We start from the raw sequence: 23,269 nt of genomic DNA on the forward strand, positions 1-23,269 counted from the left end.
GCAAGTCAAGTCGAAGCGGAGAGATGTTCAATCCACCCAAACCGGAACCACAACCACCAAAACCACCACAACCACAACCACAACCACCAGAAACAGCAGCAATAACACCCCACACACAACGACAACAACGGAGAAGGAAGGAAGGAAGGAAGGAACTCTCGTTTTCAGGCCAGGACGGCGCCGGCGGGTTGGTCATTGTGGAATATGGGCAAGGAGCTGGTGCGCATAGTTGAAAAAGCCGGCAGCGGACGAGAAGGCCTCCTTGTCGCTCTGGCTGGTGTACTTGTCGGTGAGCTTGGCGCGGCAGGTGCGCTCGAGCGTCTCGATGGCCTCGAGCACGGCCGCAGCACGCAGCTCGGCGACGGGGACGCGGCGCATCTCGCTCACCCGCAGCTGCTTGGGCTCGAGCAGCGTCGTCACACTGATCGCGTTCGCCGCCTGCTCAAGCGTCCCCAGCGCGTCGCGCATGTTCGGGTGCAGCTGCATGTTGTGCTTGGCCCAGTCCATCAGATCCTGGACCGTCAGCAGCTTTGGCCGCTGCTCTGGAACGAACGTCGTCGGCATCCCACAGCACGCGCGCCACATTTTGTACAAACGGGTGGAATGGAGCTCACAGAGAGAGAGATAGAGAGGACTACACTCCAAGTGAGCATAAGAAGATTCAGATGGTTGTTGTGGAGTGCAGTTAAACAAAAAACAAAATCAAGTGCTGAGCGCATTGGCAGCTGAGTGTGTTGCTCAGAAACTACCGGATTTTGAAGAATCGAATCGACCGCCAACTCCCGCTCCTGTACTCCCCCCTTGTCGCCCCCCCCCCCGATTCGCCCCTCAAAACGTGTTTGCCATTGAATTCCGAATCGAGGTGGTGCATCTCATTGGGCCAGAGATTCAAAAAACTCGAGTCAAATTCAGGAACGGCCGATTCAGCCTGCAATCACACTCCAACGATCCCACTACAGTACAATCATGAATTGTTTGCTTGATTTTCGTTCTACTTTGACTCACTCTTTTTTTTTTTTTTTTGATCTCTTTGCATTTCGCAGCAGAAGATGAAGCGCGCGAACGACGATCAGCCTGAATCGGAAGCAGTTGAGTGCAAAACTTGGATGAACGCGATGAGGAAGAAGAAGCCCCAGCAGTCTGCGATTGCTCTGCTTCAGCAAGCTGAATGGAGAAGCAAGAGAGAGAGAGAAGGAGAAGGAGAAGGAAGAGTAGCGGAGAGAGCGAGAGTAAGGGGTCGGGGGAAGTGGAGTCCACATGGAGCAAAGCGCTCTTCCACAGCCACAGACTGCGACGACACACGTCACTCACACGTCTGCATCTATCTTTGCATTATGTGGTGACCAGCAGCCGTCCAAGCGCGGACGCGGTGAAGACGACGTCGCTGCTGCTGACGATGCCGCGCCAGAGCAAGACGCTGCTGCTGCTGCTGCTGCTGCTGGAGCAACGGACGACAAGGACGGCTCAGCCGGTCCCAGCCGCCGCAAGCAGAACAAGCGTGCGTACCTCGACAACAAGAAAAACCGAAAGCTCCGCCAGCAGAAGGAGCGAGCCGCCAAGAAGGCCGAGGAGGGCATCCCTGCCGATCCTGCCCAGCGCGCAGAGTACCATCGCCACCAGCCCATCGAGATGACCAACGCTCGATTCGAGGCGTTCTACAAGGTAAATGAAGTTGCTGATCTCCATTCCGGCTGTCGGATTGCCTGGTAGAGTGTTTGGGCCAAAACACAACGAAGCTCACTTTTTCCCACTGCTTTGCCCTCCCAACATCCAAAAAAATCCTGCTTGTCTCTTGTGTGAATCGCTAGGGCCTGTCCCAAATCATCCCGGAGAACGAATGGGATGCTTTCATGGAGACGATTCGCAAGCCGCTGCCGACCTCGTTCCGCATCACTGGCAATTCCAAGTACGCCAAAAGAGATGGACGACGCTTCATTGAGTGTTTCCTGTTACTGACTGCTGTGTTATTGTTGGTTGAATTGCGCGTGTAGGAAAGCAGCCGAGATGAAGCGCCTTTTGCACCAGTTTTACTTCCCGTCCATCGAAACTGTCGAGATTGCTGGCGAGCGTGTGTCCCGCCCTGAATGTCTCTCCTTCTACCCCGACGAGCGCGCATACCAGCTGGACACTTCGCGAAAGATCTTCCGCAGCCATCCTGCGCTGAGCGCCTTCCACAAGTTCCTGACCGTTGAAGTCGAGATGGTGAGTTTGTCCTAGATCGCACTCGACAAATGTGCTGAGCGCGTGCGCTCACATGTCTCTGTTCGCATGCTCCTTCCGGTACAGGGCAACTTTTGCCGTCAAGAAGCAGTCAGCATGATCCCTCCGCTCTTCCTTGACGTTCAACCTCACCACAAGGTTGGTGGTTGTTTGTGAGGGTTGTCGCTCGTTCGCTGTGTCAGTCACTCACAGTGCAAACTCCTTCCTTCAGGTCCTCGACATGTGCGCTGCACCTGGATCCAAGACTGGTCAACTCGTGGAAATGCTTCACCAGAATGACGAGCTCATGCCCTGTATGCATTGTGGCTTGCTCTGAGATGGTAGTTGAACTTGCACTGATCTCTGGACTCGTGTGTCCTTGCAGCTGGATTTGTTGTTGCAAACGATGCAAACTACAAGCGCTGCTACCTGCTGATTCACCAAACCAAGCGTTTGTGCAGCCCCTCGCTCCTTGTGACCAACCTCGATGCCTCGCTCTTCCCGACCATTCTTCCTGGCAACCGCCAGCCCCCAGTGCTGTTTGATCGCATTCTGTGCGACGCACCATGCAGGTAACATTGCGCGAGACAACTTGCAGCAGATGTCAAGCTCCTCTGCTGAAGTTTGTTGATTGGCTGAACTTTGTCCTGGGCTTTGTGTACTACGACAGTGGCGACGGTACCATGCGAAAGAACTTGGATGTCTGGAAGAATTGGCGCCCGTCGAGCGGCTCCAACATGCACCGACTGCAGATTCGCATTCTCCGTCGCGCAGTCCAGCTGCTGGAAATCGGCGGCATGATGGTCTACTCGACCTGCTCCATGCACCCTGGCGAAAATGAGGCTGTGGTTGCTGCCATTTTGCAGCAAATGCCCGGTGCGCTTGAGCTCGTTGACGTCTCGGACAAGCTGCCCGGCCTGAAGCGAATCCCTGGTCTTCACACCTGGAAGGCAAGTGCAGCGGTCTCAAAAGTTTGCGAAAGGGACAAAAACAAAAAAAGCCACCCGCACTCATTCGCTTGTGCTTGACAGCTCATGGACGGCGAAGGTAACTGGTACAGCGATGCCTCCGAAGTTCCGGTCGGTCACAAGGAGAAGCGCGCGTTGCGAGGTTCGCTCTTCCCCCCGCCGCCAGAAGTGGCTGCTGCCTTGCATTTGGAGCGCTGGTGAGTGGTGGCTGCTGCATTTGCTTCACTTCTTGCTGCTGGGCGCTAATATTGCCGATTGTTGATTCGGTTTCGATAGCGTGCGTGTGACCCCGCAGTTGCAAAACACTGGTGGCTTCTTTATTGCCCTGCTGCGCAAAACCAGCTCTGTCGTCAAGTTCTTTGCCACTCCTGGTGGCCGGCCTGCTCGTTCTGCCCCTTCTGATGCCAAGGCTGACGAGGCTGTTGGCGAGGTATGTTCGTCGGCTGACGTCGCGCTCGGCTGTGAGCTGTGTCACTGATTTTCTCTATCGCTTTGCGCTGTCCGAGTAGGTCATCCCTGAAGACGCTGTTCCGATTGTCGGCGAAGACGAGGAGGACGAGGCCGAGGATGCGGCGGACAAGGCTGCTGCGGCTGCGGCTGTGGCTGGCGACAATGCCGATGATGACGATGCTGCTGCCCCTGCTGACGATCAAAAGGAAGTGGCCATGCATGTCGAGACCGTTTTCCCCAAGAACACCCGCACCGAGGCTGGATATTACTTCCTCACCCCTGAGGATCCCGTCGTGAAGCTCATTGTGTAGGTTTTAGAGGGTTGTTTTTTCGATGTGACGCTCTCCACTAAAAGAAGTTGATCTCACCTTTGTTCTGTAGTGATTACTTTGACATTTCGCCCGAGTTTGATGTCACCAAGCTCGCTTCCCGGTCGGAAGCTGGAAAGCGCACCATCTACCTTGTCAATGACTCGCTCAAGCAGGTCATGAACGCCGTCAACGCGTCCAAGCTGAACGTAAGTTGAGGTTTGCTGTCAGGCTGTTTCTCAGAGAATGCTCCTTGCTCATTCATTGCCTGTGCCTGCTGTATGGATGGATGAAACGCATGCAGCTCATCATGTCCGGCGTCAAGCTGTTCGAGAAGGCGTCAAGCACCAACGGTCGCTTCCCGTACCGCGTGACGAACGACGGCGTACAGCTGATTCTTCCCTACCTGCGAAAGCGTGTCGTCCACATGACCTATCCCGACGTGCTGGTGATTGCTAAGGGCGACCGCACTCCCTTCTTTGATCGCATGGCACCCTCGACTCGCGAGCAACTGCAAGCTCTGGCTGCTGTTGGTAAGCGCGCATTCAAGGCAGCGTTCGCTTTTGGAATGATTTGCTCGTGTGCCACGTTCTCACTTGCGCCTTTCTCTTGGTTTTTCACGCACTCTTTACAGAACAAGGCGCCGGTGTCTTGGTCTTTGATCCTCAACTCAACCCGCACCCCGAGTAAGCACTTTGCTGAGATTGTTGTTGCACTACGAATTCAGTAATTGACTTGCGATTGTCCTTTACAGTAACACCGAAATCGTCGAGCGGGTCTGCATTTCTACTTGGATTGGCAAGGTCTCGCTCAACGTTATGGTGAGCAAGGAGGATATGGCATCGCTCAAGAATCTCATCGTCGGTACGTGTTTTGCTTTGCTTTGAGCACCCGTTTTTTTGTTTATGTTCAACAGCCGTCTTACCGCCTTCCCCCCCCCCGCCTTGATCATTCTAGTTCCCGACTTGGCTGCTCTTTCTGCTACTGCCGCTACCACCGACTCCACCGCCTCGTCCGAAGCTGCTCCGATGGATGTCGTTGCAGAGTAGAACTTGTTGATTGTCGGTGATGCTGGGCAACGTGGAACGTCATCATTCAAATAGAATCGGTTTTCGTATGGATGGCTGGGCATGCTTATATTCGGGCAACGTGATGAGCTCCATGAACGATTCGTCCAAGAACAGTTTGACATGACCTGAAAAGGCGGGGTTGAATAAATAGAACGAAAGCGCGAAGCTGGTGCGGCAGGCTGATGCACCTCATGTGGTCTAGCTGCGTAGCTTTTCAACTTTGATGTGAACCGCAGAGTTGCTTCGCGTTTGACTTTTCGACGCAACGTTCTGAATGGATTGGGAGAAAAGGGGTGAGGAACAAAACCAACGGGATGAACCACTCAGCACCAGCAAGACGCGAATTGAAAGTCCTCCTCACCTTCGCTTTGGGCTGGAGATCGTCTGTTAGCTCTACGGTGGAAGTGGTGGTGGACAGCACGAGCGGCGCCATGTACTGCTGTTGTAGTTGAAGGGCGAGATTGATGGCTCGGTTGATGGAAGCGCCCAGTCCGTGCAGACAAATCTCAGAGTATCTAATCGCGATGCATTGCATTCACATGGATGGATGAGTGCCCTCAGGTGCCAGCCTGCGCTGAACAACGACGACAAGGACAGGGGCACATGCGATGCAAAAGGAACGATCGCCCACTCACCCAGAGTCGAGCAGCTTCTGTGCCCGTGCAAACTGTGCATCAAAATGAGTTGATCGAGTGACATAGATGTCGTTGGGCCGTGTTGGCAGGCGCTGCGGGGCGCGTTTGACGGCGTTGTCTGTCAACAGTCAGCATTCAGTGAATGGGCGCCCGTCGTCTCCGCTCTCTCTCGATCTCCTCTCTTGAGTAAAAGTAGAGACATGTCTTGTTTGATGATCAAAATGGCGAACAAGAGCGAATGGGAAGAGCTCGTTTACATAGCTGTGCGTCGTCGTATTCGCTATTGTCGACCTCCATTCATCGAGATTGTGGCAAAAACGACTGGTTCGAGAATGGAGAACTGATACAGCCAAAGCTATTAGACTCCGAAAAGACGCCGAGCGTCACTGGAGCAAAAGAATCGCAATGAAGAGAGAAAAAGAAACGCTCTGAGCAAAAAACAAAAAAAAAGAGTTACAACAAGCAGTATTCCCGCGTGGTCTCCCACCGCAGTACTAACTACTCTCATGGTGGTTTAACTTCGCAGAGCGGAACGGGATGCGGTGCATTCCACCAGATATGGCCGTAACTGAAATGCAGTAGTTGGGCACTGGCGTCTTATCGTGCAGACAAGCGATCACAAGCATGCAAAGACTTTGATCGTGCGAATTGCCTGGTAAATCCCAAGGTTGCAGCTTTCTGATGCTCGAATTTTCATCACTGCCAACTCGTTCACGATAAGCGGGGGGCATGGTTTAGGCCCCTTGAGCAACGAAGTGACTCACATCACAGGCTCTCGTTTTCGTGTTGAGCGGCAAAATGACTCGAGTTTGGTCATCCTGCCCGTCGATTTTGCAACGGAATCGTTTTCTGATGTGTACTACGTTTGGTCCATTCATTCATTTTTTTTTTTCTTTGATTTCCTTCCTGGTGAACAAATTGGTGTGAGTCCGACCCCTTGGCGAGTCAGCGGCGGTGCGAAGATGCCATTCAATTCAACGTTGGGACTGCAGCGAAGCGAGCAGCGTGCGTGCGCAGACAACTGCTCTCCACTGCGTAGTGCTGTGCTCGAGCACACTGTGTGTCTTGCCAACAGAGCGAGCGTTGGGAGGGGGCGGACGAAGCGCCCACAGCTCTGCCTTTCAGCCGGTTCAGATCGATAAAAAAAAAAAAACAGAGCCAAAATAGTCGCAAGCCAAAAAAAAAAAAAAAAAAAAAAAAAAAAAAAAAAAAAAAAAAAAAAAAAAAAAAAAGGAGCAGCGACCCAATGCTCTTTGTCCTTGTGGGCACGCAACGCCTTCAGAATGCGCTGGTCAAGGGGGTGTTGGAGGTGGCCAAATGACTGTGGGAACTGCTGGAGGAGATACGCAGTCCATGTATGGCGAAAGGGGGGTGTCTGGGCGGAGAGCAGCAAAGGGCGTGCATTGTGCATTGTGTAAAGAAAGCAGAAAATGCAAACCCGCAGCATGTTAGTGGAACGAACGCGGCACTCTCAAAACCCCCCCCCAACTCCACATCCTTGGAATACGAGCAATCGGCGTGGTGCGTGAGAGCCGCCAGGATGAGTGAAGAGTGCGGATGGCGTTTGTGTGGAGCGAGAGAGGGGAAAAGCGAGGAATACCAAAGCTGTGGTTCAATACAAAACAAAAAAAACAAAACAAGGCAAAATACAAAAATCAAAAATCAAAAAAACATCAACTTCTTCGTTATTGTCGAGGTTCGAGTCGTAGGGCAACTTGTGCAGTGATTTTGCAATTCTACAAGTTGTAATGGGCCGTGGACAAACGTAGTAGGATTGCACGTGTGCTTGTTGGAACACCGCTGCATGAAAACTAAACCAACACCCCCACGAACATCGCGCCACATTTTGACAAAAAGAAAATCCCTTTTTTGCTGCCGTCACATCGTAGATCGAGGCGCTCACACAGTTGTTGTTGGAATGATTTTTGTGATCAACAGACCGATGCGGATTTTAAAGCTGCCGCTGCTCGTGGCGGCTGTCGCGCTGGCAATGCAGCTTCCGGACGTCGCAAACGCGCAGTCCAACGACTGCCACACTGCGCCACTGATCGATCCGAATGCTAATATTACGTTTTACACAACTCCGTCAACCACCTACCCGTGTATGGATGACAGTAGTCAAAAATGCATGGTTTGGAAAATCAGGAGCTCCACTCCTTTCCGCTTCTCAGTCACGTCGTGCGGATTTATGGCGGATTCATCGATGGCAATTCGAACCAACTGCGGCACTGGGCACTTTGGAGACTCGCCATACCTCCAGTGGAATAACAATATCGGTGTTGGCTGCGCACCAGCTTACGGCGCATCTGCAGTGGATTTGGACATCATTGCCGACACGGACTACTTTTTCAGTCTCGGTGGACCGTCCTCGTTGCCAGCAACGGGGGCTTTCGGAAAGGAATATACCTGCCCAGCCGGATCAACGGACCACGACGGATTGTCCGACACTGTTAAACACTATGCCACTCCGTGCGTCACCTGCTCGCCTGGTCAGTACGTTCCTGCTGCGTCAGTCGGACCTTGCACAAATTTCCGCTGCGCAGTCGGCACTGTCGATCACGACAGCGACCCATCGACGCCCTGCCTCGTTGCTGGCCCTGGCAACGACACGACCATCGCTGGGTTGTATGGTCCCATCGCCAACTTTAAAGTCGTTGCTGGTCGATACGACGACGACAGCAATCCATCCACTGCCTCGATCGCCTGTCCCGCCGGCAACTACGCACCCGTGGGCAGCACGACCTGCACAGCCTGCGCTGCTGGTACTTGGGATGACGATGGCACATCGGCAACCGCTTGCACGAATTGCACCGAATGCACGCTCGGCTCCACCTTCGAAACCATCGCATGCGCTGCCACTGTCAACCGAGTGTGCTCTAATTGCGTCACATGCACTCAAGGACACTACCCGAACACTGAGTGCACTTTGACATCCACCGCCACAGCGTGTGACGCGTGCACTCCCATCACCAATTGCTCGGCCACCGGTCTGACATGCGTCTCGAGCGCGAGCCAACAATGCAGCCTGTGTCAGGATGGAAGTTACGTGTCTGTTCAAGGAACGTGCGAGCTGTGTACCATCTGTGGCTCGGATACCTACGAGACAAGGGCCTGCGATGGTGTGGTCAATCGCGTGTGCGCCAGTTGCACGACTTGTGGGTCTGATCAGTTTGAAACAGGGGCTTGCGGTGGCACAATCAATCGTGTCTGCTCGAACTGCACCAGCTGCGGCTTGGATCAGTATGAAACAGCGGCTTGCGGCGGCACTACAAATCGTGTCTGCGCGAATTGCACAAACTGTGACTCGACCCAGTACGAGACGACTGCATGTGCCGGTGTCGTCAACCGCGTCTGCTCTGCTTGCACTGTTTGTGGCGCCAACGAGTTTGAAACGACTGCGTGCGATGCACTCGTCAATCGCGAGTGCTCCACTTGCACCACTTGCACGGTCGGCCAGTACGAAGGCGCCGATTGCATGGCTACCACCAACCGTGTCTGCCCTGCCTGCAGTGAGCTTCCTGGCTGCACAACTGGTCTGCGCTGCACCAACAGCACGGATTCGATTTGCATCGACTGCAGTTCGTGCCCGCGGGGTCAGTACGTGAACGCCACCTGCACCAATGTGCTCGATCGCGTCTGCCACAACTGCACTGCACTTCCAGGCTGTCCGGCGTCCTACACTGTCTGCAGCGCGTATGGGCACAGTACCTGCGTCGCACCCGAGACGAGCACGTCCATGCCAGTGTACATTCCGGTTGTCGCTGCCGTCGGAGGGCTGTTGGTGCTGGTTCTTTTGGTGGTTTTCCTGCTGTCTCGGCGTCGCACCCGCAAGCCAGCTACAGCTGTGGAAATTCCAATTGAAGAGATTACCATGATGACAATCAACACCATGGTGCTCGACCCGAAGGAGCATCGTGCGTCTCAGTACGAAACACTCAACGGGACGCGTGGAGGTGGCAATGCCGTTGTTTATGACGTGCTGGGGAGATCGCAGTGGGAGGATCCTCAAGCTGCCGTCGTTCCGTCACGCAGCCTCAAGCCTTCGCTTGCGACCTCCGCACCGGAGACACACTACGCTGTGCCATCGCAACCGAAAGACGACATGGTTCCTTCTCGGAGCCTCAAGCCTGTGCTTGCGGGCGACGCGGGTCCGACGAGCCACTACCAAACTGTTCCACCACGGCCTGCCAAACGCGAGTCGGAAATCGTGTACACGAACGCTGATTTCTCTTAGTGTGTTGCTTTGAATATGTGAGAGCGTGTGTGTGGGTGAGCGAGTCTTGAAATAATACAAATGAACTGTTCTTTGGTCTTGAGCGAGTCGATTTAAAACAATAACAACTGAAAAAGTTACAACAAGCAGTCTTCCCGCAGTACTAACTGCAGAGCGGAACGGGATGCGGTGCATTTCCACCAGATATGGTCGTAGATGAAGTACAATATTCCAAGGCTACGCGATTCAATCTCACCCAGAATCTACTCCGTCGATGATTTGGAATGGCAACAGTTGAAGCCTCATCAACAAAGCGCCAAAAACAACACAAAACAAAAAAACAAGAAGTAAAAGAAAGAAAAAAAAGTGGAAGAATAAAAAGTGAGTTACAACAAGCAGTATTCCCGCGTGGTCTCCCACCGCAGTACTAACTACTCTCATGGTGGTTTAACTTCGCAGAGCGGAACGGGATGCGGTGCATTCCACCAGATATGGCCGTAACTGAAATACAGTAGTTGGGCACATTGTTTATACGCGAAAAAGGGGAATGAGCGATAAAAATCGACAGAGTCGGGGAAAAGTGGATTTATCCATCAACATGAACTGTGATAATGATGCTTGTATATTTTATCATCTCTTCTCTGCTCGTGTTGATAGACTCTGTTGCAGAACAGTGCAGCGGTGCTGGAGTCTGGGAGATCTGAACCAAAAAAAATCTGGCCACAAATTGTCGGATTTGGGGCTCCGTTGTGCGCAATGGGCGCTTGGAAACCCGGCTGTACGATATCAGATCAGCTGATAATATCATTTCATTTCGAAGTCCATGTCAATCTGCTCTTTGGGCAGCGTTCGTCTTTCGCCAGACATCGAGAAGAGTTCAGAATGCTGGACCTTGTTTGTGAAAGAGCTCCAGATGTCGGTGTCCGAGAAAAGGTGGTGCAGATTTGTAAGTTCAATTCACTGAAAGTATGTTGGTTGGTACTGTGGTTGTGGCTGATCTGGAACTGGATGGCAGTGCGCTGAAGTCCAGAATCATTTACCCTGCAAACGTATCATCCCGGGCTGCCTTTTTGGCCAAATTTGTTTTCGCACAAACATCAAAGAGCCATCAGCCCAGCACCCGGCCGAGGTCTGACAATAACCAAACTACAAAACCACGATAGTGAGGAGCTCGGATACGAAACTGGTTCACGCTCAATGTCTCCGAAGCGGATGCAATTGAACGCGACTTGGATTGCAGACACAAACGCCCTTCCCCTACATTTTTTTTCCCGCTTCAGTCGATCACAGAAATGACGAAATACAGCATAGTAGAATCCTATTTCAAATCAGCCTGAGTTCAAATGGAGCAGTCCTGATTTGGCGTCGCCATGAGCGTCGTGAACGCTGCTTCCGTCGCAGTCGCGTTATCGATTGCAGCCTGCGTTACTGGCATCATTGTCAATGACGTACACATGGTCCAGATACTACAGCACCACAGCCCATTGTTTTGCTGGATCTTTGCGATCGTCTATCTCGTAGAACTGGTCGCGATACGATCAAGACGTCGACTATCAATCCAATCCTACACAATGACTGGTCGCGCACCGCCTCTAGTACCGCCCATTCGGCAAGGGCTGATTTGCACAATCGCGTCCATCTTCTGTTTCCACATCGTTTTTGTGTTGATGGGCGCGCCCGTTGTCTTGTAACGTTCATTCATCATCAGAGCGATGACCAAGTGTGTGACTGATCCTGGCTCGGCTGCCCGTTCGTACTCACCCACTCGCGAATTTCCCCCCCCCACTCTCCGCAGCAACATGACCAAGACGGCTGCATTGGCTGCCATGCTGGCTGCGCTAGCCGTTGGGCCAACAGCTCTGAATTTCGGCTTTGCCCAACCGCCGCACTCAGCTGCGACAACGTCCACCCCCACAAACGTCCTCGACGCACTAATATACACGTTCTTCAAGTAAGTGTCCATGGTCACTCGATACCGAAACAGAGGAACGCCCGCGTACCATTAACGCATTCATTTGCCTTTGGTGGTGTTGATTTCATAGTGACTCTCCAGATATCACCGATGCCAAGCTCAGCTTCTGGTCTGCATGCATCGGTGCTTGGCTCGGTGCCATCCCAATACCGCTCGACTGGGACGCCTGGTGGCAGGTAACAAAACAGGGCGATCGCTCCGATGAAATGCGTGAACCAATCCCAAACTGAACGACACACCTGCAACAACAACAAAAATGAATGCACAGGAATGGCCAATATCAGTGTGTTTGGCAATGCCAGCGACAGTGATACTCGCGTGGGTCGCTCGCGCGACGGTCATTCGACCAAAGCTTGACTGATAGTTTTCAGGGCGTCCAAGCTCTGACTCGACACCAAAACTGCCCTACTGATCTTTCAGATCTGCAGCCCTGGCGCAGCCGGCAGCGCGTGTGACTGTTAATCACAAGGTCGACAGTTCGATCCTGTCGGGCTGCGGTTCTCTTTTTTCATCTTTTTTGATTTTTTTTTTTCTGTTGGATTTTTTTTTTTTTTTTTTTGCCAATAATCCATTCTTGTTTTGGTAAATCAACACAATTGCGCAGCGTTCAGCGTTTCCCCCCCCTCATCCATCCACTCGTTCAGCTCCACGTCTTCCCCACTTGAGTCCATCATGCAACCTATCGATTGCCAGGCGGACTGGCTGCTCTCGCTGGAACGCTGTGGGTTTTGCTGGTGTGTGAGAAACCAGCTCGGAAGGACGCCTGACACCCCTCAGCAACTGACGTCGTTCGCAGACGCCTGCCTCGATTGTCTGGTCAGCATGATGGAGGGATTCGAGCACGTCATTTGCTACACAATGGTCCCCCTTTGATGAGGCGGGAGGAAGGGGCAAGCGACCAGCGTGAACAGCGCGTCATCGCAAGGGAGACACTTTCCAAACGCACTCTCGCTCCTACCAACGCAGCTTGACGTCTGACGCAGCAACGCCGGGAGACCGATGCCACTGAGATGAGATCGAGAGGGACTGGTCATCGACACGGCACACATCGGAAGCATGAGTACTCACTTGCACACACACACACACACAGAGACGAACGTAGCGAAGGGAAAAATCTCAAATCGACCTGATTGGATTGTGCGTCGTTCCCAAGCGCCTGCCTCGAACAAAGACCAGACCCGCCAAGTGACGCTCTACTTGACCAGCGAAACGGACTCGAGTTCCTCGCTTTTTGAGATCCGTCTCTGAGCTCTCGGTCGTGAGGGTCGCAGCAAAAAAAAGCGAAAAACCCTTTCTTTCGCCTCTCGACTTGGTCTCTCTGTCTGTGCTCCCATCTGTCTACCACGCACCAACTCGAACAATGTCGGACAAGATGACAATTCAAAGCGCCAAGGTCTACATGGCCCTGCTGACCGACCCCATCCGCGACGGATGGCTTCTGCGGCAGTCCAAGGGTTTTTTTGGAGCCACGACTTGGGTCAAGAAGTGGTACATCATGAAAAACTCGCGGATTTGGTGGTTTGACTCCAAGGATCCGTACACGCAATCCAAGGGCGTGATTGATCTTGCCCGCAAGCCGGGTGGCGGTTACATTGTCGAAATCGTGGACGACCAGGAGGAACTCGAGAAGCTGGGCAAGCAGGAGGCGACCATGTTTCAGCTCACGCACGCCAAGGGAACCGAGCCTGACATTCTGTTTTCTGCCGAGGACGAGCTGGACATGGAGTCATGGGTGCAATGCATCTTGCTCGAAATGTTCCGCGAGTCTCCCATCAACACTGTCTACATGCCCTCTCCAGCCATCACGACCGGGGATTCGCCTGCTGCTTCCTCCAGTGCCTCCAGTGTTGGGCCTGCAAGCCTGGCATCGAGTCAGAACGAACTGGCAACCGAGTCCGACACGCATTCGTCCGAGCGAGAGAAGGAGAAGGCTCGGCAGGATCGCCTCAAGCAACGCCGGCAGGCCGAGAAGCAGCTGATTGAAGAAGACGAGCGCGCCGTTGCTGAAAAGGACAAGGACCGGATTGCCAAAGAGCAAGAGGCCAAACTCAAGGCTGCGGAAGAGAAGGAGGCCAAAGACAAGGCCGACAAGGAGAAGGCTGAGAAGGACAAGGCCGAGAAGGACAAGGCCGAGAAGGACAAGGCCGAGAAGGACAAGGCCGAGAAGGACAAGGCCGAGAAGGACAAGGCTGCAAAGGACAAGGCCGCCAAGGAAAAGGCCGAGCAGGAAAAAGCCGAGAAGGAAAAGGCGGACAAGGCTGCTGCGGCCGCCGTTGCTGCCGCTCCCAAGGCCAACTCTGCTCCTGCCAAGCCCGCGAAAGGAGCGAGCTCGGACACGGGCAAAGCTGATCTGACGCTGTCAGCCAAGGAGCGCGCTCAGATCGAGCAGGATGTCGCTCGCGATCTGGAGCAGGTCGAGGACGAAGCAGCGGAGGAAACAGAGCGTCAGCTGAAAGTACAACACGACAGCGGCGCTTTTGCGGGTGTCCAGCCTGCGGATTTGTCGCTGCGCGAGTCTGCGCTCGAGATGCAGATCATGGAGTCTGCCTTCCGCGCGCGTGCAGTCGAGGCTGCCGAACAAGCCGACGCTGCGCAGTTGCTTGTGCAAGACACCACCGCCTCACGAGCAGATCGTCTTGCTGCCCTCAAAACTGCCACCAAGCTTCAACTGATTGAAACCGAGGCACTGGAGCGCGCCGCAACTGCCATGGATGAGCGCCTCAAGTGCGAAGCAGTCATTTCTCCCGCCAAACCACCGCGCAAGAAGCGTTCGTCTGAGGCAGCCCCAGCCGCAGATCAGGCCCCTCCCCCGAAGCCAGAGCACAAGGCCAAGAGCACCACTTCCAAGGACACTCAGGACAAGGACAAGGAGCTTAAGGACAAGGAGCTCAAGGACAAGGAGCTCAAGGACAAGGAGCTCAAGGAGAAAGAACGCAAGGAGAAGGAGCGCAAGGACAAGGAGGCGGCCGAGGCCAAGGACAAACAGGCCAAGGAGAAGCAGGCAAAGGAGCAGAAGGACAAGGAGCTCGCCATGCAAAAGGAGCAGAAGGAAAAGCAGCTCCAGGCCGAGCGCGATGCGGCGGAGCGCAAGGAACGCGAGCGTCAGCGTCTCGCAGAGGCCGAGCGCAAGCTGGAAGAGGAAGACCGCGCACTGCAGAAAGAGAAGGAAGCCGAACGTGAAAAGGCAGCGGCCGTGTCCCGCAGCGAGGCAACAAAGTCCAAAGCGGCCTTCTGGGAGTCAAAAATGAAAGACCAGGACGGAGATGCTGCGCAAAAGCGTCGCGACGAGGAGCGTGAGCGCATCCGGGAGCAAGATCGCAAGGAAATGGAGCGCGAGAAGGCTGCCGCCAAGAAGTCGGCCGCTGCAGCGGCTGCAGCTGAGGCTGCACCTGCACCTGCACCTGCACCAACGCCAAGCACTACGCATGTTTCTACTGGATCCAATTTCTCTGCCGTCAAGGCTGCCACTGCCAGTATTGACGCGGCCGCCACAAAAGAAGGCTCGCTCAAGCCGCGCGAGATTGGCAGTCGTCCCGTTTCCACTGCTGGCTCAACCTCGTCCACCGCATCTCGGCCCACCTCTACCGTCGGCTCATCTGCAGCAACCGGCGCAGTATCCGCTGGCGACCGCACATCTCGGCTGGTGCCTGTGACCGACGATCCCAGCCTCCCATCCTGCATCAAGTGCGGCAAAAACCTGTCAGGCCAGGTTGTTGAGTTTTCAGGCAGCAACTACCACCTCTCCTGCTTTGGCTGTGCTGGCTGCGGCAGAATGCTCACCAACACGGCGCTCAACATTGATGGCAAGCCTCACTGCGATGGCTGCGGTCGCAAGGCCTTCGTCAAGAAGCAACTGTCCAGCAACCGCGCCAACATTGCAGATGGTGGCGAGGACAAGGACAACATTTCGCGTCCCAGCAGTAAGTCATGCAGGTGGACAGAGGAGAAGAAACGGTGAGAACCTTTTTCGTGTTCCCCAGGCATCTCACATTCGTTTGTACATTGTTGCTGCTCTGGATATTACAGCTTCCACGTCATCGTCTTCTGGTCCAGTGGCCGCCAAGTCTGGCCCAATGTCTGGATTTGCCGCAGTGGCGTCCAAGTTTGGTGGCGGCGCGAGCTCCAACAACAACAGCACCGGCGGTGGCTTCCGCGGAGGCGCGGGCGGCAAGGCCACCGGCAAGGAGGCCCTGCTGATCTGGTGCCAAAGCGTGACCGAAAACCACCGCGGCGTGGATGTCACTGACTTTAGCAAGAGCTGGGCCGACGGCCTCGCCTTCTGCGCCCTGTATCATACATTCTACCCCGACAAAATCCCGTACAGCACACTCACCGCTGAAGATCGCAAGCGTAACTTTGATCTCGCGTTCAGCGTTGGCGAATCTGTCGGCGTGCCCGCTCTGCTCGACACCGTTGATATGCTTGACCTGTACCCCAAGCCAGATTCCAAGTCCATCATGCTGTATCTGAGTCAAGCGTACCGTACGTTACGCGAGCTGTAACAACACGCGAGAATCGCCACATTTTTATCTCTTGTTTGATGTTGATGCAAAAATGGTTTTCATTGCGTTTTTTTTCTTGTTATCTTCCTTTCAAAGTGTCCTTGCTGGTCTTTTTGTTTTGCGTTGCTTTCTGTTTCAAGTCTTGACATTGTACTGCTGTCTGTCACCTTTGTCATCCAAAGCACTTTTGCGTTTTTTTTTTTTTTTTTTTTTTTTTTGCACTTGGTGGCATCTCGTTTGGACAGAATCCAGCGCATGTGATTTGATTTCCAATGCCGGCATTGTTTCGTACCTCTGTGCTGGGATGTGCGTGTTGCGCCGCGTCCCTCTGCGGTTGAACTGCTCCAACAGGTCAAATTTTCCTAATCCTTTCGACTCGGGTGGCAAACGCAGCCGAGAATGTTGACATGTTTGCAAATTTTCCCAACAAATTCTAACGCATTCCCGCCCACCCATCCGCCCGACCACCCTCACAAGAAGCTACGGTATGCTGGTATCAATCGTTCCATTGTATACCACCCAGTTGTTTGGGTGGATCTGATGGCAATACCCTCAACCGCAATCGCTTCAAGATTTTCAACAAAAAGGTCAAAAAGTGCGACTCTTCCCTCCGGTTTTCCATTTTTGTTTGTTTTTGCTTCCTTATCGTTCTTACCTTCAAACCAACCCACAGATTTTGCTCTGGAACTGAATGCATGAATACACGAATGGGATGAAATGCAAAAGTTCACTTTTTTTTTTTTTTTTTTCCAAATGACCAAAGCAAAGCCGACCAAGTTCGCTGCGGGCGACAAGGTTTGGATCCCGGACGAAGGCAAGTGCGCTCTTCAATCAATCATCATCAGCATCATCATTATCATCAGATCAGCATCGTTGGAGTGATTCACCAAACCAACCCCCCACAGTGAATGAACGGAACGCAACAGGAGCGCGGTTGCGGCTTTTCGCGTGGCGCCTCGCTTCACTTCCACACCACCGCCACCGCAACAAGCGTTCGCTTCACAAACAGAACGAAGCGTTTGGGGCCGTGTTGCCTGTTTCGACGAACAGCACGAGTGACGAGCAAAAAGTGGGAGAAAAGGCTTGCAAAATGGCTGCTGCTACATTGTTATTGGCAGTAATGCAATGGCCACCGCTGCCCTCTGACGCTGGCGATGCAGTGGCACCAACCACTTCACTCCTCACCCAACCGCCTGGCGTTCTTGCAGGGGAAGAGTGCGGCAGCGCGTGCAACGAAGCAACGAAACTCAAACAAAAAAACGAATACAAAATTAACAAAAAATTACAAAAAATTACAAAAATTATGAAAATTCCCAATAAAAAAAAAAATCAAAGTACATCGGTTTGGAATTTTTTTAAAACAGTGAATGAACACGACGATCGACAGCTGGATTGGAGAGCGCCGAGGTAGCAATGCATCAAAGAGAGAAAGAGAGAGAGAGAGTGTGTGTGTGGAAGGGAGAGGAAGAGAGAGAGGAGGAGAGAAAAAGCGACAGTTGAAAAGCGAGAAAAGAGAGAATATCGAAAGGGGTTTGAATTTTGCATGTTTTTTTTTTTTTTTTTTTTTTTTTGAAAAGCAAACGATGCAAAATCTGCCAAACCTCAACTCTCACATTCACAGACACAAATTTACACTCGCACTCCGCACTTGTGACTTGTCGACTCACTTTGATCACAACGAACGTAAACACACACTCTCTCTTTGACAGCCGAATGCTACAAGCTGGCAACAATCAAGTCCATCCAGGGCGATGCCGCAAGCGTGTTTGACGACGCGTACCAGGCCAAGGACGTCCCCGTGGCGCAGCTCGCCCCTGTCAACCCTGCGTCCATGGACGGCGTTCAGGACAACACGGAGATGATGCATCTCCACGACCCGTCGCTGTTGCACAACTTGCGCACGCGTTACGCACGTGGCGAAATTTACACGTATACGGCCTACATTCTGATTGCGGTCAATCCGTACAAGTCGCTCAACATTTACGGAAACGACTACATTACTCGCTACACTGGCCAGTCCATCGGCAAGCTGCCTCCGCACGTCTATGCCATTGCGGACCGCGCCTATCGCAGCATGAAGCAGGCCAAGCGCAACCAGGTTTGGCTTTGGTTTGATGCAATATTGTTTCGAATTGAGTCTGTTCCGCTTCTCGCTCACTTTTGAATGGAAATCTGCGTGTGGCGCGTTTGTAAAACTGTCGCCAACAGTCGATTGTCGTCAGTGGCGAGTCTGGTGCAGGCAAGACGGAGACGTGCAAGATCATTATGCGCTACATGGCGGCTGTTGGCGGTAGTGGCCCGATTGGCACCATCGACGAGCTCGAGACCAAGATTCTCGAAGCCAATCCCATCCTCGAGGCTTTCGGCAATGCCAAGACTCTGCGCAACAACAACTCTTCGCGTTTTGGCAAATTCACTGGTACGAGTCTTTTTTTTTTTTCTTCTTGTTGAATGTTGGATTTTGGGAGCTGGGTTTATCGCAACAAAGTGCATTGACTTTATTTCAACGACTCTTTGTACCACAGAACTGCACTTTAACAAGACGGCTCAGGTTGTTGGTGCTGCAATCGAGACGTATCTGCTGGAAAAGTCCCGCCTCATTGCTCAGGCCAAGAATGAGCGCAACTTTCACATCTTCTACCAGCTGCTGGCGGGTCTTTCTGCCGCCGAAAAGACGGTACGCGAAGTGCCTCCTGTTTTGTGTTTTGTGAAGCATTCTTGATTGTCAAGAAGCACCGCGATGAACTTACTTTCTTCTTGCTCCCACACACCTCGAACAACAGAAATTCAAACTGACCAACCCCATCGAAAAGTACCCCTTCCTCGGAAAGAGTGGATGCACCACCATTCCCAATGTGAACGACGCAGCGGACTTTGCCGTGGTCCGTAAGGCGCTGACGGTGCTTGGAATGGGCCCCGCCGACCAGGACCACATTTTCGCCGTCCTGGCGGGTCTGCTCCACCTTGGCAGCATCGAGTTTACCGCCTCGAAGAGCAAGAATGATGCAACCGAGGTGGACAAGGGCAGCGCGGACAGCTTGACGGCCGCCGCCGAACTGCTTGGTTTGGACCGCACCGCGCTTGCCGACCGTCTCGTGCAGCGTGTCATGACTGCTGGCGCCGGTGACTCGTACACCATTCCCCTCACCGTGCAGGAGGCCATGACCGCCCGTGACGCTCTGGCCAAGTTTATTTACGGCTCGCTGTTCGACGGCCTAGTGAAGCGCATCAACAGCACGCTGCCGTGCGAAAACTCAACCCAGTTCATTGGCATTCTCGATATTTCCGGCTTTGAAATCTTCGACTGCAACTCGTTTGAGCAGTTTTGCATCAACTTCTCCAACGAGAAGATCCAGCAGTACTTCAACCAGCAAATCCTCCGCCAGGAGCAAGAAATCTACCACCTGGAGGGTCTGCGCTGGAAGAAGGTCGAGTTTGAAGACAACCAGTCCATCATTGATTTGGTCGAGTCTCGCCGCGGCGGCATCTTGGCCCTGCTGGACGAAGAGTGCTTGATGCCCAAGGCCACCGACAAGTCGTTCGCCATCAAGGTCCACACGACCCACCTGAACAACGCCTTCCTTGCCAAGCCAAAGTTCTCGCGCGGCAAGAAGCGTCTGAGCGAGGATGAGGCGTTCGTCATTCGTCATTTTGCCGGCGAGGTGGTCTACGAGACGGCCAACTTCCTGGACAAGAACAATGACACGCTTCACGCTGATCTGACGCAGCTGCTCACCGCTGGCAAGAAGCAGTTTGTCACCTCCCTCTTCCAGAAGCTCACCGAGCGCGACGACGATGTGGTCCTCTCTCAAGGTGGCAACGGTCGCTTCAAGAGCGTGGGCGCCAAGTTCAACAAGCAACTGGCCCACCTCATGACCCAGCTCAACAAGACCACGTCACACTTTATTCGCTGCATCAAGCCCAACGCCGTTCAACAGGCCGGAGTGTACAACGCCAACGAAGTGATGGTTCAGCTGCGGTACAGCGGTAAGAACCCATGGGTTGTGGCGCTGGATGATTTGGAATGTTTTCATGCTTTTTTTTTGTTCATCTCACTTTGCAAATGGTTTGATTGTTCTACTCCAGGCATGTGTGCTGCTCTCGTTCTCATGCAAGCCGGTTTCCCCACTCGCTGCTCGTTCGACGACCTGTATGAGAGGTATGTGGCACATTGCTGATTTTCATTTCGACGAAAACATGCGTTTGATTTCATTCCCTGGATGATTGACAATTTTCGCGAAATACTCACCAAAAATGCTTCTCGGGTTGATTTCGACAAACTCAGGTATGCTCACAAGATGCCTCCGTCCATCGCGCGCCTAAAACCCGCGACGTTCTGCGAAGCGTTGCTTGTCGCGCTCGACCTGAACGGCGGCCGTGATTTCCAGATGGGTCTGACCAAGGTCTTCTTCCGCTCTGGCAAGCTTGCCTTCTTGGACGAACTGCTCAACGGCTCTGGAGATGCCATTGGCAACATTGTCGGCAAGGTTAAAAAGTGGCTTGCTCGGTACGTGCGACTGCGTTTGTTGATGATCAAATTTCGTGGAATCGCTCACATCTGTTCGAAAATCGTCCTTTCCCCTTCTCTCTTTGCTCTACTTTTCTTTTGGCTTGCAGCAAACGCTTCCACGCTGCAATTTGGGCGGTTGTGTCGCTGCGCCGATTTGGCAAGCTGGTGGAGGGCGTTCGTTTGGTCCGCCGCTTCCGACGTGCAGCTCGGTTTATGACGCGCATGGTTCGCATCTGGGTGCCGCTTGTCACCACCGTTCGCCGCAAGTTGTACAGCGAAGCCACTCTCAAGCAGCGCCGCGAAGAAGAGGAGCGCCGCCTGGCTGAGCAGCGGGCCATCGAAGCCAAGCGCCAGGCCGAAGAGGAGCGTCGCAAGCGCGAAGAAGAGGCTGCTCGCAAGAAGGCCGAAGACGAGGCTCGCCGCAAGCTTGAAGAGCAGAAGCGCAAGGAAGAGGAGGCCAAGGCTGCCATGGAGTTGCAGGTGCGCACGCTGACCGAGTCGCGCTCCAAGTTGGAGGCCGAAGTTCGCGCAGAGCAACAGCAGCGCAACCAGCTGGCTGCCCAGCAGGCGAGCATGACTGCCGCGCTTGAAACGACAAAGTCCGACCTGGCACGCGAGCAACAAGAGCGCCAAACCCTTGTCGAGCGTCTCAAGCAGACAGCTGCCGACAAGGACACGTCCGACAAGACGCTCAGAAGCACTCGTGATGCTTTGGAGGCCGAGCAGCGCGCCCGTTCCGCCGTGGAAGGGGATTTGCGCGTGGAACGCGAGTCCAAGACCGCCCTGCAGACACGCTTGGAGGCGGAGCGTGCCAGCCACCAGAAGGAGATTGCCGCCTTCGCTGCGGCGCAGCAGAGCGACAAGGCCACCGTCATGCAAGAGCTTCAGCAAGCTTCTGCCGCCCGAACCGCACTCGAGTCAACCCTTCGCGACACGGAGGAACGCAAGCGCCAGCTCGAAACGGAGCGGTCCTTGCTGGAGAAGTCACTGGCGGACGAGCGCGCGTCGCACGAAAAGTTCAAGGCAGACTCGCATGCAGCGGCCAGCTCGCTGGAGTCCGACCTTCGCGCCCAAATTGCACGCCTCGAGGCGCAGGTTGCCCAGCTCTCTTCGCAGCTCAGCACTGAAACTGCTGCGCGCACCTCGGCCGAATCGTTGCTTGCCGAGACCAAACGCGTGGCCGAGAGCGACCTGCAGTTTGTCAACACGCAAAAGTCGGTTGTCGAAGACGATCTGTCTGCGACGCGCATGCGCATCGCAAGCCTTGAGGGCGAGCTGGCGGCGCTGTCCGAGCGGGCCGAGATGGCGACCATCGAGATTGGCGTCATGGCCAAGTCGATCGAGCGCTTGGAGGCGTCGCTCGCGTCCGAGAAGGCAACCTCCGACACGATGCGTGCAGACTTTGCTCGCGAGCGCCAGGAGCAGACCCTGGCCGCTGAAACGGCCCGCATGGACAGCGAGGCGCTCGTCAAGAAGGTCAACACGGACATTGCCGTGAAAGAGGCCGTCATCCTCAAGATCATGTCGGACAAGAAGCGACTGGACGCCAAGCGTGCCGAGGAGACGCAGCAAGCTGCCGCCACCATCTCCAACCTCAAGGACGACCTGGAAGTCAAGGTCCAGACCAACGAGGCGCTCAGCACCGAGCTGGCCGGCCTGCAAAAGACCCACCACGATCAAAGCGAGAAGCTCGCGCTCATGGACAAGGAGCGCAACCAGCTCATCGACATTGCCATCAAGTGCCAGCAGTCGCAGATGAAGCTGCGGAACATTTACTCCAAGTTTAACAACAAGGAGTTTGACCTGGCCAAGATCATTTATGGCGACATTTCCTTCAACACGGCGACGCGCGGCGCTTCCAAGATTGGCGAGCTGAGCAAGCAGGGCGGCGACAATGTCAAGAAGTGGGCTACGCGCCACTTTATTCTCAACGAAAACTTTTTGTTCTACTTTGGCGGCCAAACGGACAAGGAGCCCAAGGGCATCATTCGCATGGACCAAGCGGTCATCGAGAAGCGCGATCTGACCAAGCTCGGGAAGGCGCACGGATTTGCCATTGTCATCCCTTCCGGCCGCGAGTACTTTATGTCTGGCACTGAGCAGGAGGTCGATGACTGGGTCAAGGCGCTGGAGTCGTCCGCGACCGTGTAAGCGCAAACAGTCCTTTTTTCGCCTCCGCCAACGACAGAAACCGTGCTCGATATTTTGTGCATTTGAACTGCGATGTGAATGAAGATGCTGCTGTTTATTGCTGTTTGCTGTTTGTGTTGTTTTTCGACCCCACTGCTGCTGCTGTTGTTGTTTGCACTTTTGACATTAAAATGGTGTGCGAGTGAGTGAGTGACTCGAATGTCTGACAAAGTTGCGCAATATGCGAGCATGCCCCCATCCACAATCCACTATGACACGCGAGGAGACGATGATCATCCGAGTTGCTTCCAT

At 53.8% G+C, this 23,269-nt stretch overlaps 7 protein-coding genes and 3 non-coding genes across 10 annotated transcripts; 6 read left to right on the plus strand and 4 right to left on the minus strand.

Annotated features, from left to right (window-relative positions):
- On the minus strand, nucleotides 1-666 carry CAOG_03016 (hypothetical protein). Its single transcript, XM_004363798.2, has one exon. It carries the CDS (start codon nucleotides 583-585, stop codon nucleotides 193-195), a length of 393 nt encoding a protein of 130 aa, XP_004363855.2. The 5' UTR covers nucleotides 586-666; the 3' UTR covers nucleotides 1-192.
- Nucleotides 667-980: 314 nt separating this feature from the next.
- CAOG_03017 (tRNA (cytosine-5-)-methyltransferase NSUN2) lies at nucleotides 981-5,087 on the plus strand. The gene is made up of 16 exons (XM_004363799.2): nucleotides 981-1,088; nucleotides 1,351-1,662; nucleotides 1,809-1,906; nucleotides 1,992-2,202; nucleotides 2,287-2,358; nucleotides 2,432-2,513; nucleotides 2,585-2,771; nucleotides 2,870-3,149; nucleotides 3,231-3,364; nucleotides 3,444-3,597; nucleotides 3,677-3,924; nucleotides 3,999-4,134; nucleotides 4,230-4,458; nucleotides 4,560-4,611; nucleotides 4,680-4,789; nucleotides 4,883-5,087. The coding sequence occupies exons 1-16, from the start codon at nucleotides 1,050-1,052 to the stop codon at nucleotides 4,972-4,974; spliced, it is 2,436 nt and encodes an 811-aa protein (XP_004363856.2). The 5' UTR covers nucleotides 981-1,049; the 3' UTR covers nucleotides 4,975-5,087.
- Nucleotides 5,034-5,952, minus strand: CAOG_03018 (hypothetical protein). Its single transcript, XM_004363800.2, has 4 exons — nucleotides 5,888-5,952; nucleotides 5,631-5,748; nucleotides 5,357-5,510; nucleotides 5,034-5,265 (listed from the first exon to the last, which is right to left on the minus strand). Exons 1-4 carry the CDS (start codon nucleotides 5,925-5,927, stop codon nucleotides 5,194-5,196), a joined length of 384 nt encoding a protein of 127 aa, XP_004363857.1. The 5' UTR covers nucleotides 5,928-5,952; the 3' UTR covers nucleotides 5,034-5,193.
- A 128-nt stretch (nucleotides 5,953-6,080) lies between these two features.
- CAOG_09466 lies at nucleotides 6,081-6,196 on the minus strand. The gene has a single exon (XR_889821.1). It is a non-coding gene; the product is annotated as a 5S ribosomal RNA (ribosomal RNA).
- Nucleotides 6,197-6,522: 326 nt separating this feature from the next.
- Nucleotides 6,523-9,943, plus strand: CAOG_03019 (hypothetical protein). Its single transcript, XM_004363801.2, has 2 exons — nucleotides 6,523-6,553; nucleotides 7,569-9,943. Exon 2 carries the CDS (start codon nucleotides 7,573-7,575, stop codon nucleotides 9,862-9,864), a length of 2,292 nt encoding a protein of 763 aa, XP_004363858.2. The 5' UTR covers nucleotides 6,523-6,553; nucleotides 7,569-7,572; the 3' UTR covers nucleotides 9,865-9,943.
- Nucleotides 9,944-10,226: 283 nt separating this feature from the next.
- CAOG_09471 lies at nucleotides 10,227-10,342 on the minus strand. Its single transcript, XR_889822.1, has one exon. It is a non-coding gene; the product is annotated as a 5S ribosomal RNA (ribosomal RNA).
- An 864-nt stretch (nucleotides 10,343-11,206) lies between these two features.
- Nucleotides 11,207-12,259, plus strand: CAOG_03020 (hypothetical protein). Its single transcript, XM_004363802.2, has 4 exons — nucleotides 11,207-11,530; nucleotides 11,639-11,794; nucleotides 11,886-11,991; nucleotides 12,084-12,259. Exons 1-4 carry the CDS (start codon nucleotides 11,214-11,216, stop codon nucleotides 12,174-12,176), a joined length of 672 nt encoding a protein of 223 aa, XP_004363859.1. The 5' UTR covers nucleotides 11,207-11,213; the 3' UTR covers nucleotides 12,177-12,259.
- On the plus strand, nucleotides 12,240-12,312 carry CAOG_09476. Its single transcript has one exon. It is a non-coding gene; the product is annotated as a tRNA-Asn (tRNA).
- A 594-nt stretch (nucleotides 12,313-12,906) lies between these two features.
- On the plus strand, nucleotides 12,907-16,510 carry CAOG_03021 (paramyosin). Its single transcript, XM_004363803.2, has 2 exons — nucleotides 12,907-15,735; nucleotides 15,842-16,510. Exons 1-2 carry the CDS (start codon nucleotides 13,176-13,178, stop codon nucleotides 16,315-16,317), a joined length of 3,036 nt encoding a protein of 1,011 aa, XP_004363860.2. The 5' UTR covers nucleotides 12,907-13,175; the 3' UTR covers nucleotides 16,318-16,510.
- A 538-nt stretch (nucleotides 16,511-17,048) lies between these two features.
- Nucleotides 17,049-23,230, plus strand: CAOG_03022 (MYO6 protein). Its single transcript, XM_004363804.2, has 8 exons — nucleotides 17,049-17,131; nucleotides 18,027-18,415; nucleotides 18,526-18,736; nucleotides 18,843-18,994; nucleotides 19,101-20,304; nucleotides 20,404-20,476; nucleotides 20,603-20,824; nucleotides 20,935-23,230. Exons 1-8 carry the CDS (start codon nucleotides 17,071-17,073, stop codon nucleotides 22,976-22,978), a joined length of 4,356 nt encoding a protein of 1,451 aa, XP_004363861.2. The 5' UTR covers nucleotides 17,049-17,070; the 3' UTR covers nucleotides 22,979-23,230.
- Nucleotides 23,231-23,269: the final 39 nt, after the last annotated feature.

Source organism: Capsaspora owczarzaki (assembly GCF_000151315.2).
Source record: "Capsaspora owczarzaki ATCC 30864 unplaced genomic scaffold supercont2.4, whole genome shotgun sequence".
Taxonomy (NCBI): Eukaryota; class Filasterea; order Ministeriida; family Capsasporidae; genus Capsaspora; species Capsaspora owczarzaki.

Excerpts from the sequence above, each read along its gene's own strand:
- CAOG_03021 (XM_004363803.2), top strand. The coding sequence starts at position 13,176 with ATGTCGGACAAGATGACAATTCAAAGCGCCAAGGTCTACATGGCCCTG. Across the intron at positions 15,736-15,841 it reads CAACATTTCGCGTCCCAGCA|CTTCCACGTCATCGTCTTCT; the intron begins GTAAGTCATGCA and ends TGGATATTACAG.
- CAOG_03022 (XM_004363804.2), top strand. The coding sequence starts at position 17,071 with ATGACCAAAGCAAAGCCGACCAAGTTCGCTGCGGGCGACAAGGTTTGG. Across the intron at positions 18,995-19,100 it reads TTTCTGCCGCCGAAAAGACG|AAATTCAAACTGACCAACCC; the intron begins GTACGCGAAGTG and ends CTCGAACAACAG. Across the intron at positions 20,305-20,403 it reads GGTTCAGCTGCGGTACAGCG|GCATGTGTGCTGCTCTCGTT; the intron begins GTAAGAACCCAT and ends GTTCTACTCCAG.
- CAOG_03018 (XM_004363800.2), bottom strand. The coding sequence starts at position 5,927 with ATGGAGGTCGACAATAGCGAATACGACGACGCACAGCTAT. Across the intron at positions 5,749-5,887 it reads ATACGACGACGCACAGCTAT|ACAACGCCGTCAAACGCGCC; the intron begins GTAAACGAGCTC and ends GACTGTTGACAG. Across the intron at positions 5,266-5,356 it reads ATCTCCAGCCCAAAGCGAAG|AACGTTGCGTCGAAAAGTCA; the intron begins GTGAGGAGGACT and ends CAATCCATTCAG.
- CAOG_03017 (XM_004363799.2), top strand. The coding sequence starts at position 1,050 with ATGAAGCGCGCGAACGACGATCAGCCTGAATCGGAAGCA. Across the intron at positions 3,925-3,998 it reads CCCGTCGTGAAGCTCATTGT|TGATTACTTTGACATTTCGC; the intron begins GTAGGTTTTAGA and ends TTTGTTCTGTAG. Across the intron at positions 4,459-4,559 it reads GCAAGCTCTGGCTGCTGTTG|AACAAGGCGCCGGTGTCTTG; the intron begins GTAAGCGCGCAT and ends CACTCTTTACAG.
- CAOG_03016 (XM_004363798.2), bottom strand. The coding sequence starts at position 585 with ATGTGGCGCGCGTGCTGTGGGATGCCGACGACGTTCGTTCCAGAGCAG.
- CAOG_03019 (XM_004363801.2), top strand. The coding sequence starts at position 7,573 with ATGCGGATTTTAAAGCTGCCGCTGCTCGTGGCGGCTGTCGCGCTGGCA.
- CAOG_03020 (XM_004363802.2), top strand. The coding sequence starts at position 11,214 with ATGAGCGTCGTGAACGCTGCTTCCGTCGCAGTCGCGTTATCGATTGCA. Across the intron at positions 11,531-11,638 it reads ATGGGCGCGCCCGTTGTCTT|CAACATGACCAAGACGGCTG; the intron begins GTAACGTTCATT and ends CACTCTCCGCAG. Across the intron at positions 11,992-12,083 it reads ACTGGGACGCCTGGTGGCAG|GAATGGCCAATATCAGTGTG; the intron begins GTAACAAAACAG and ends ATGAATGCACAG.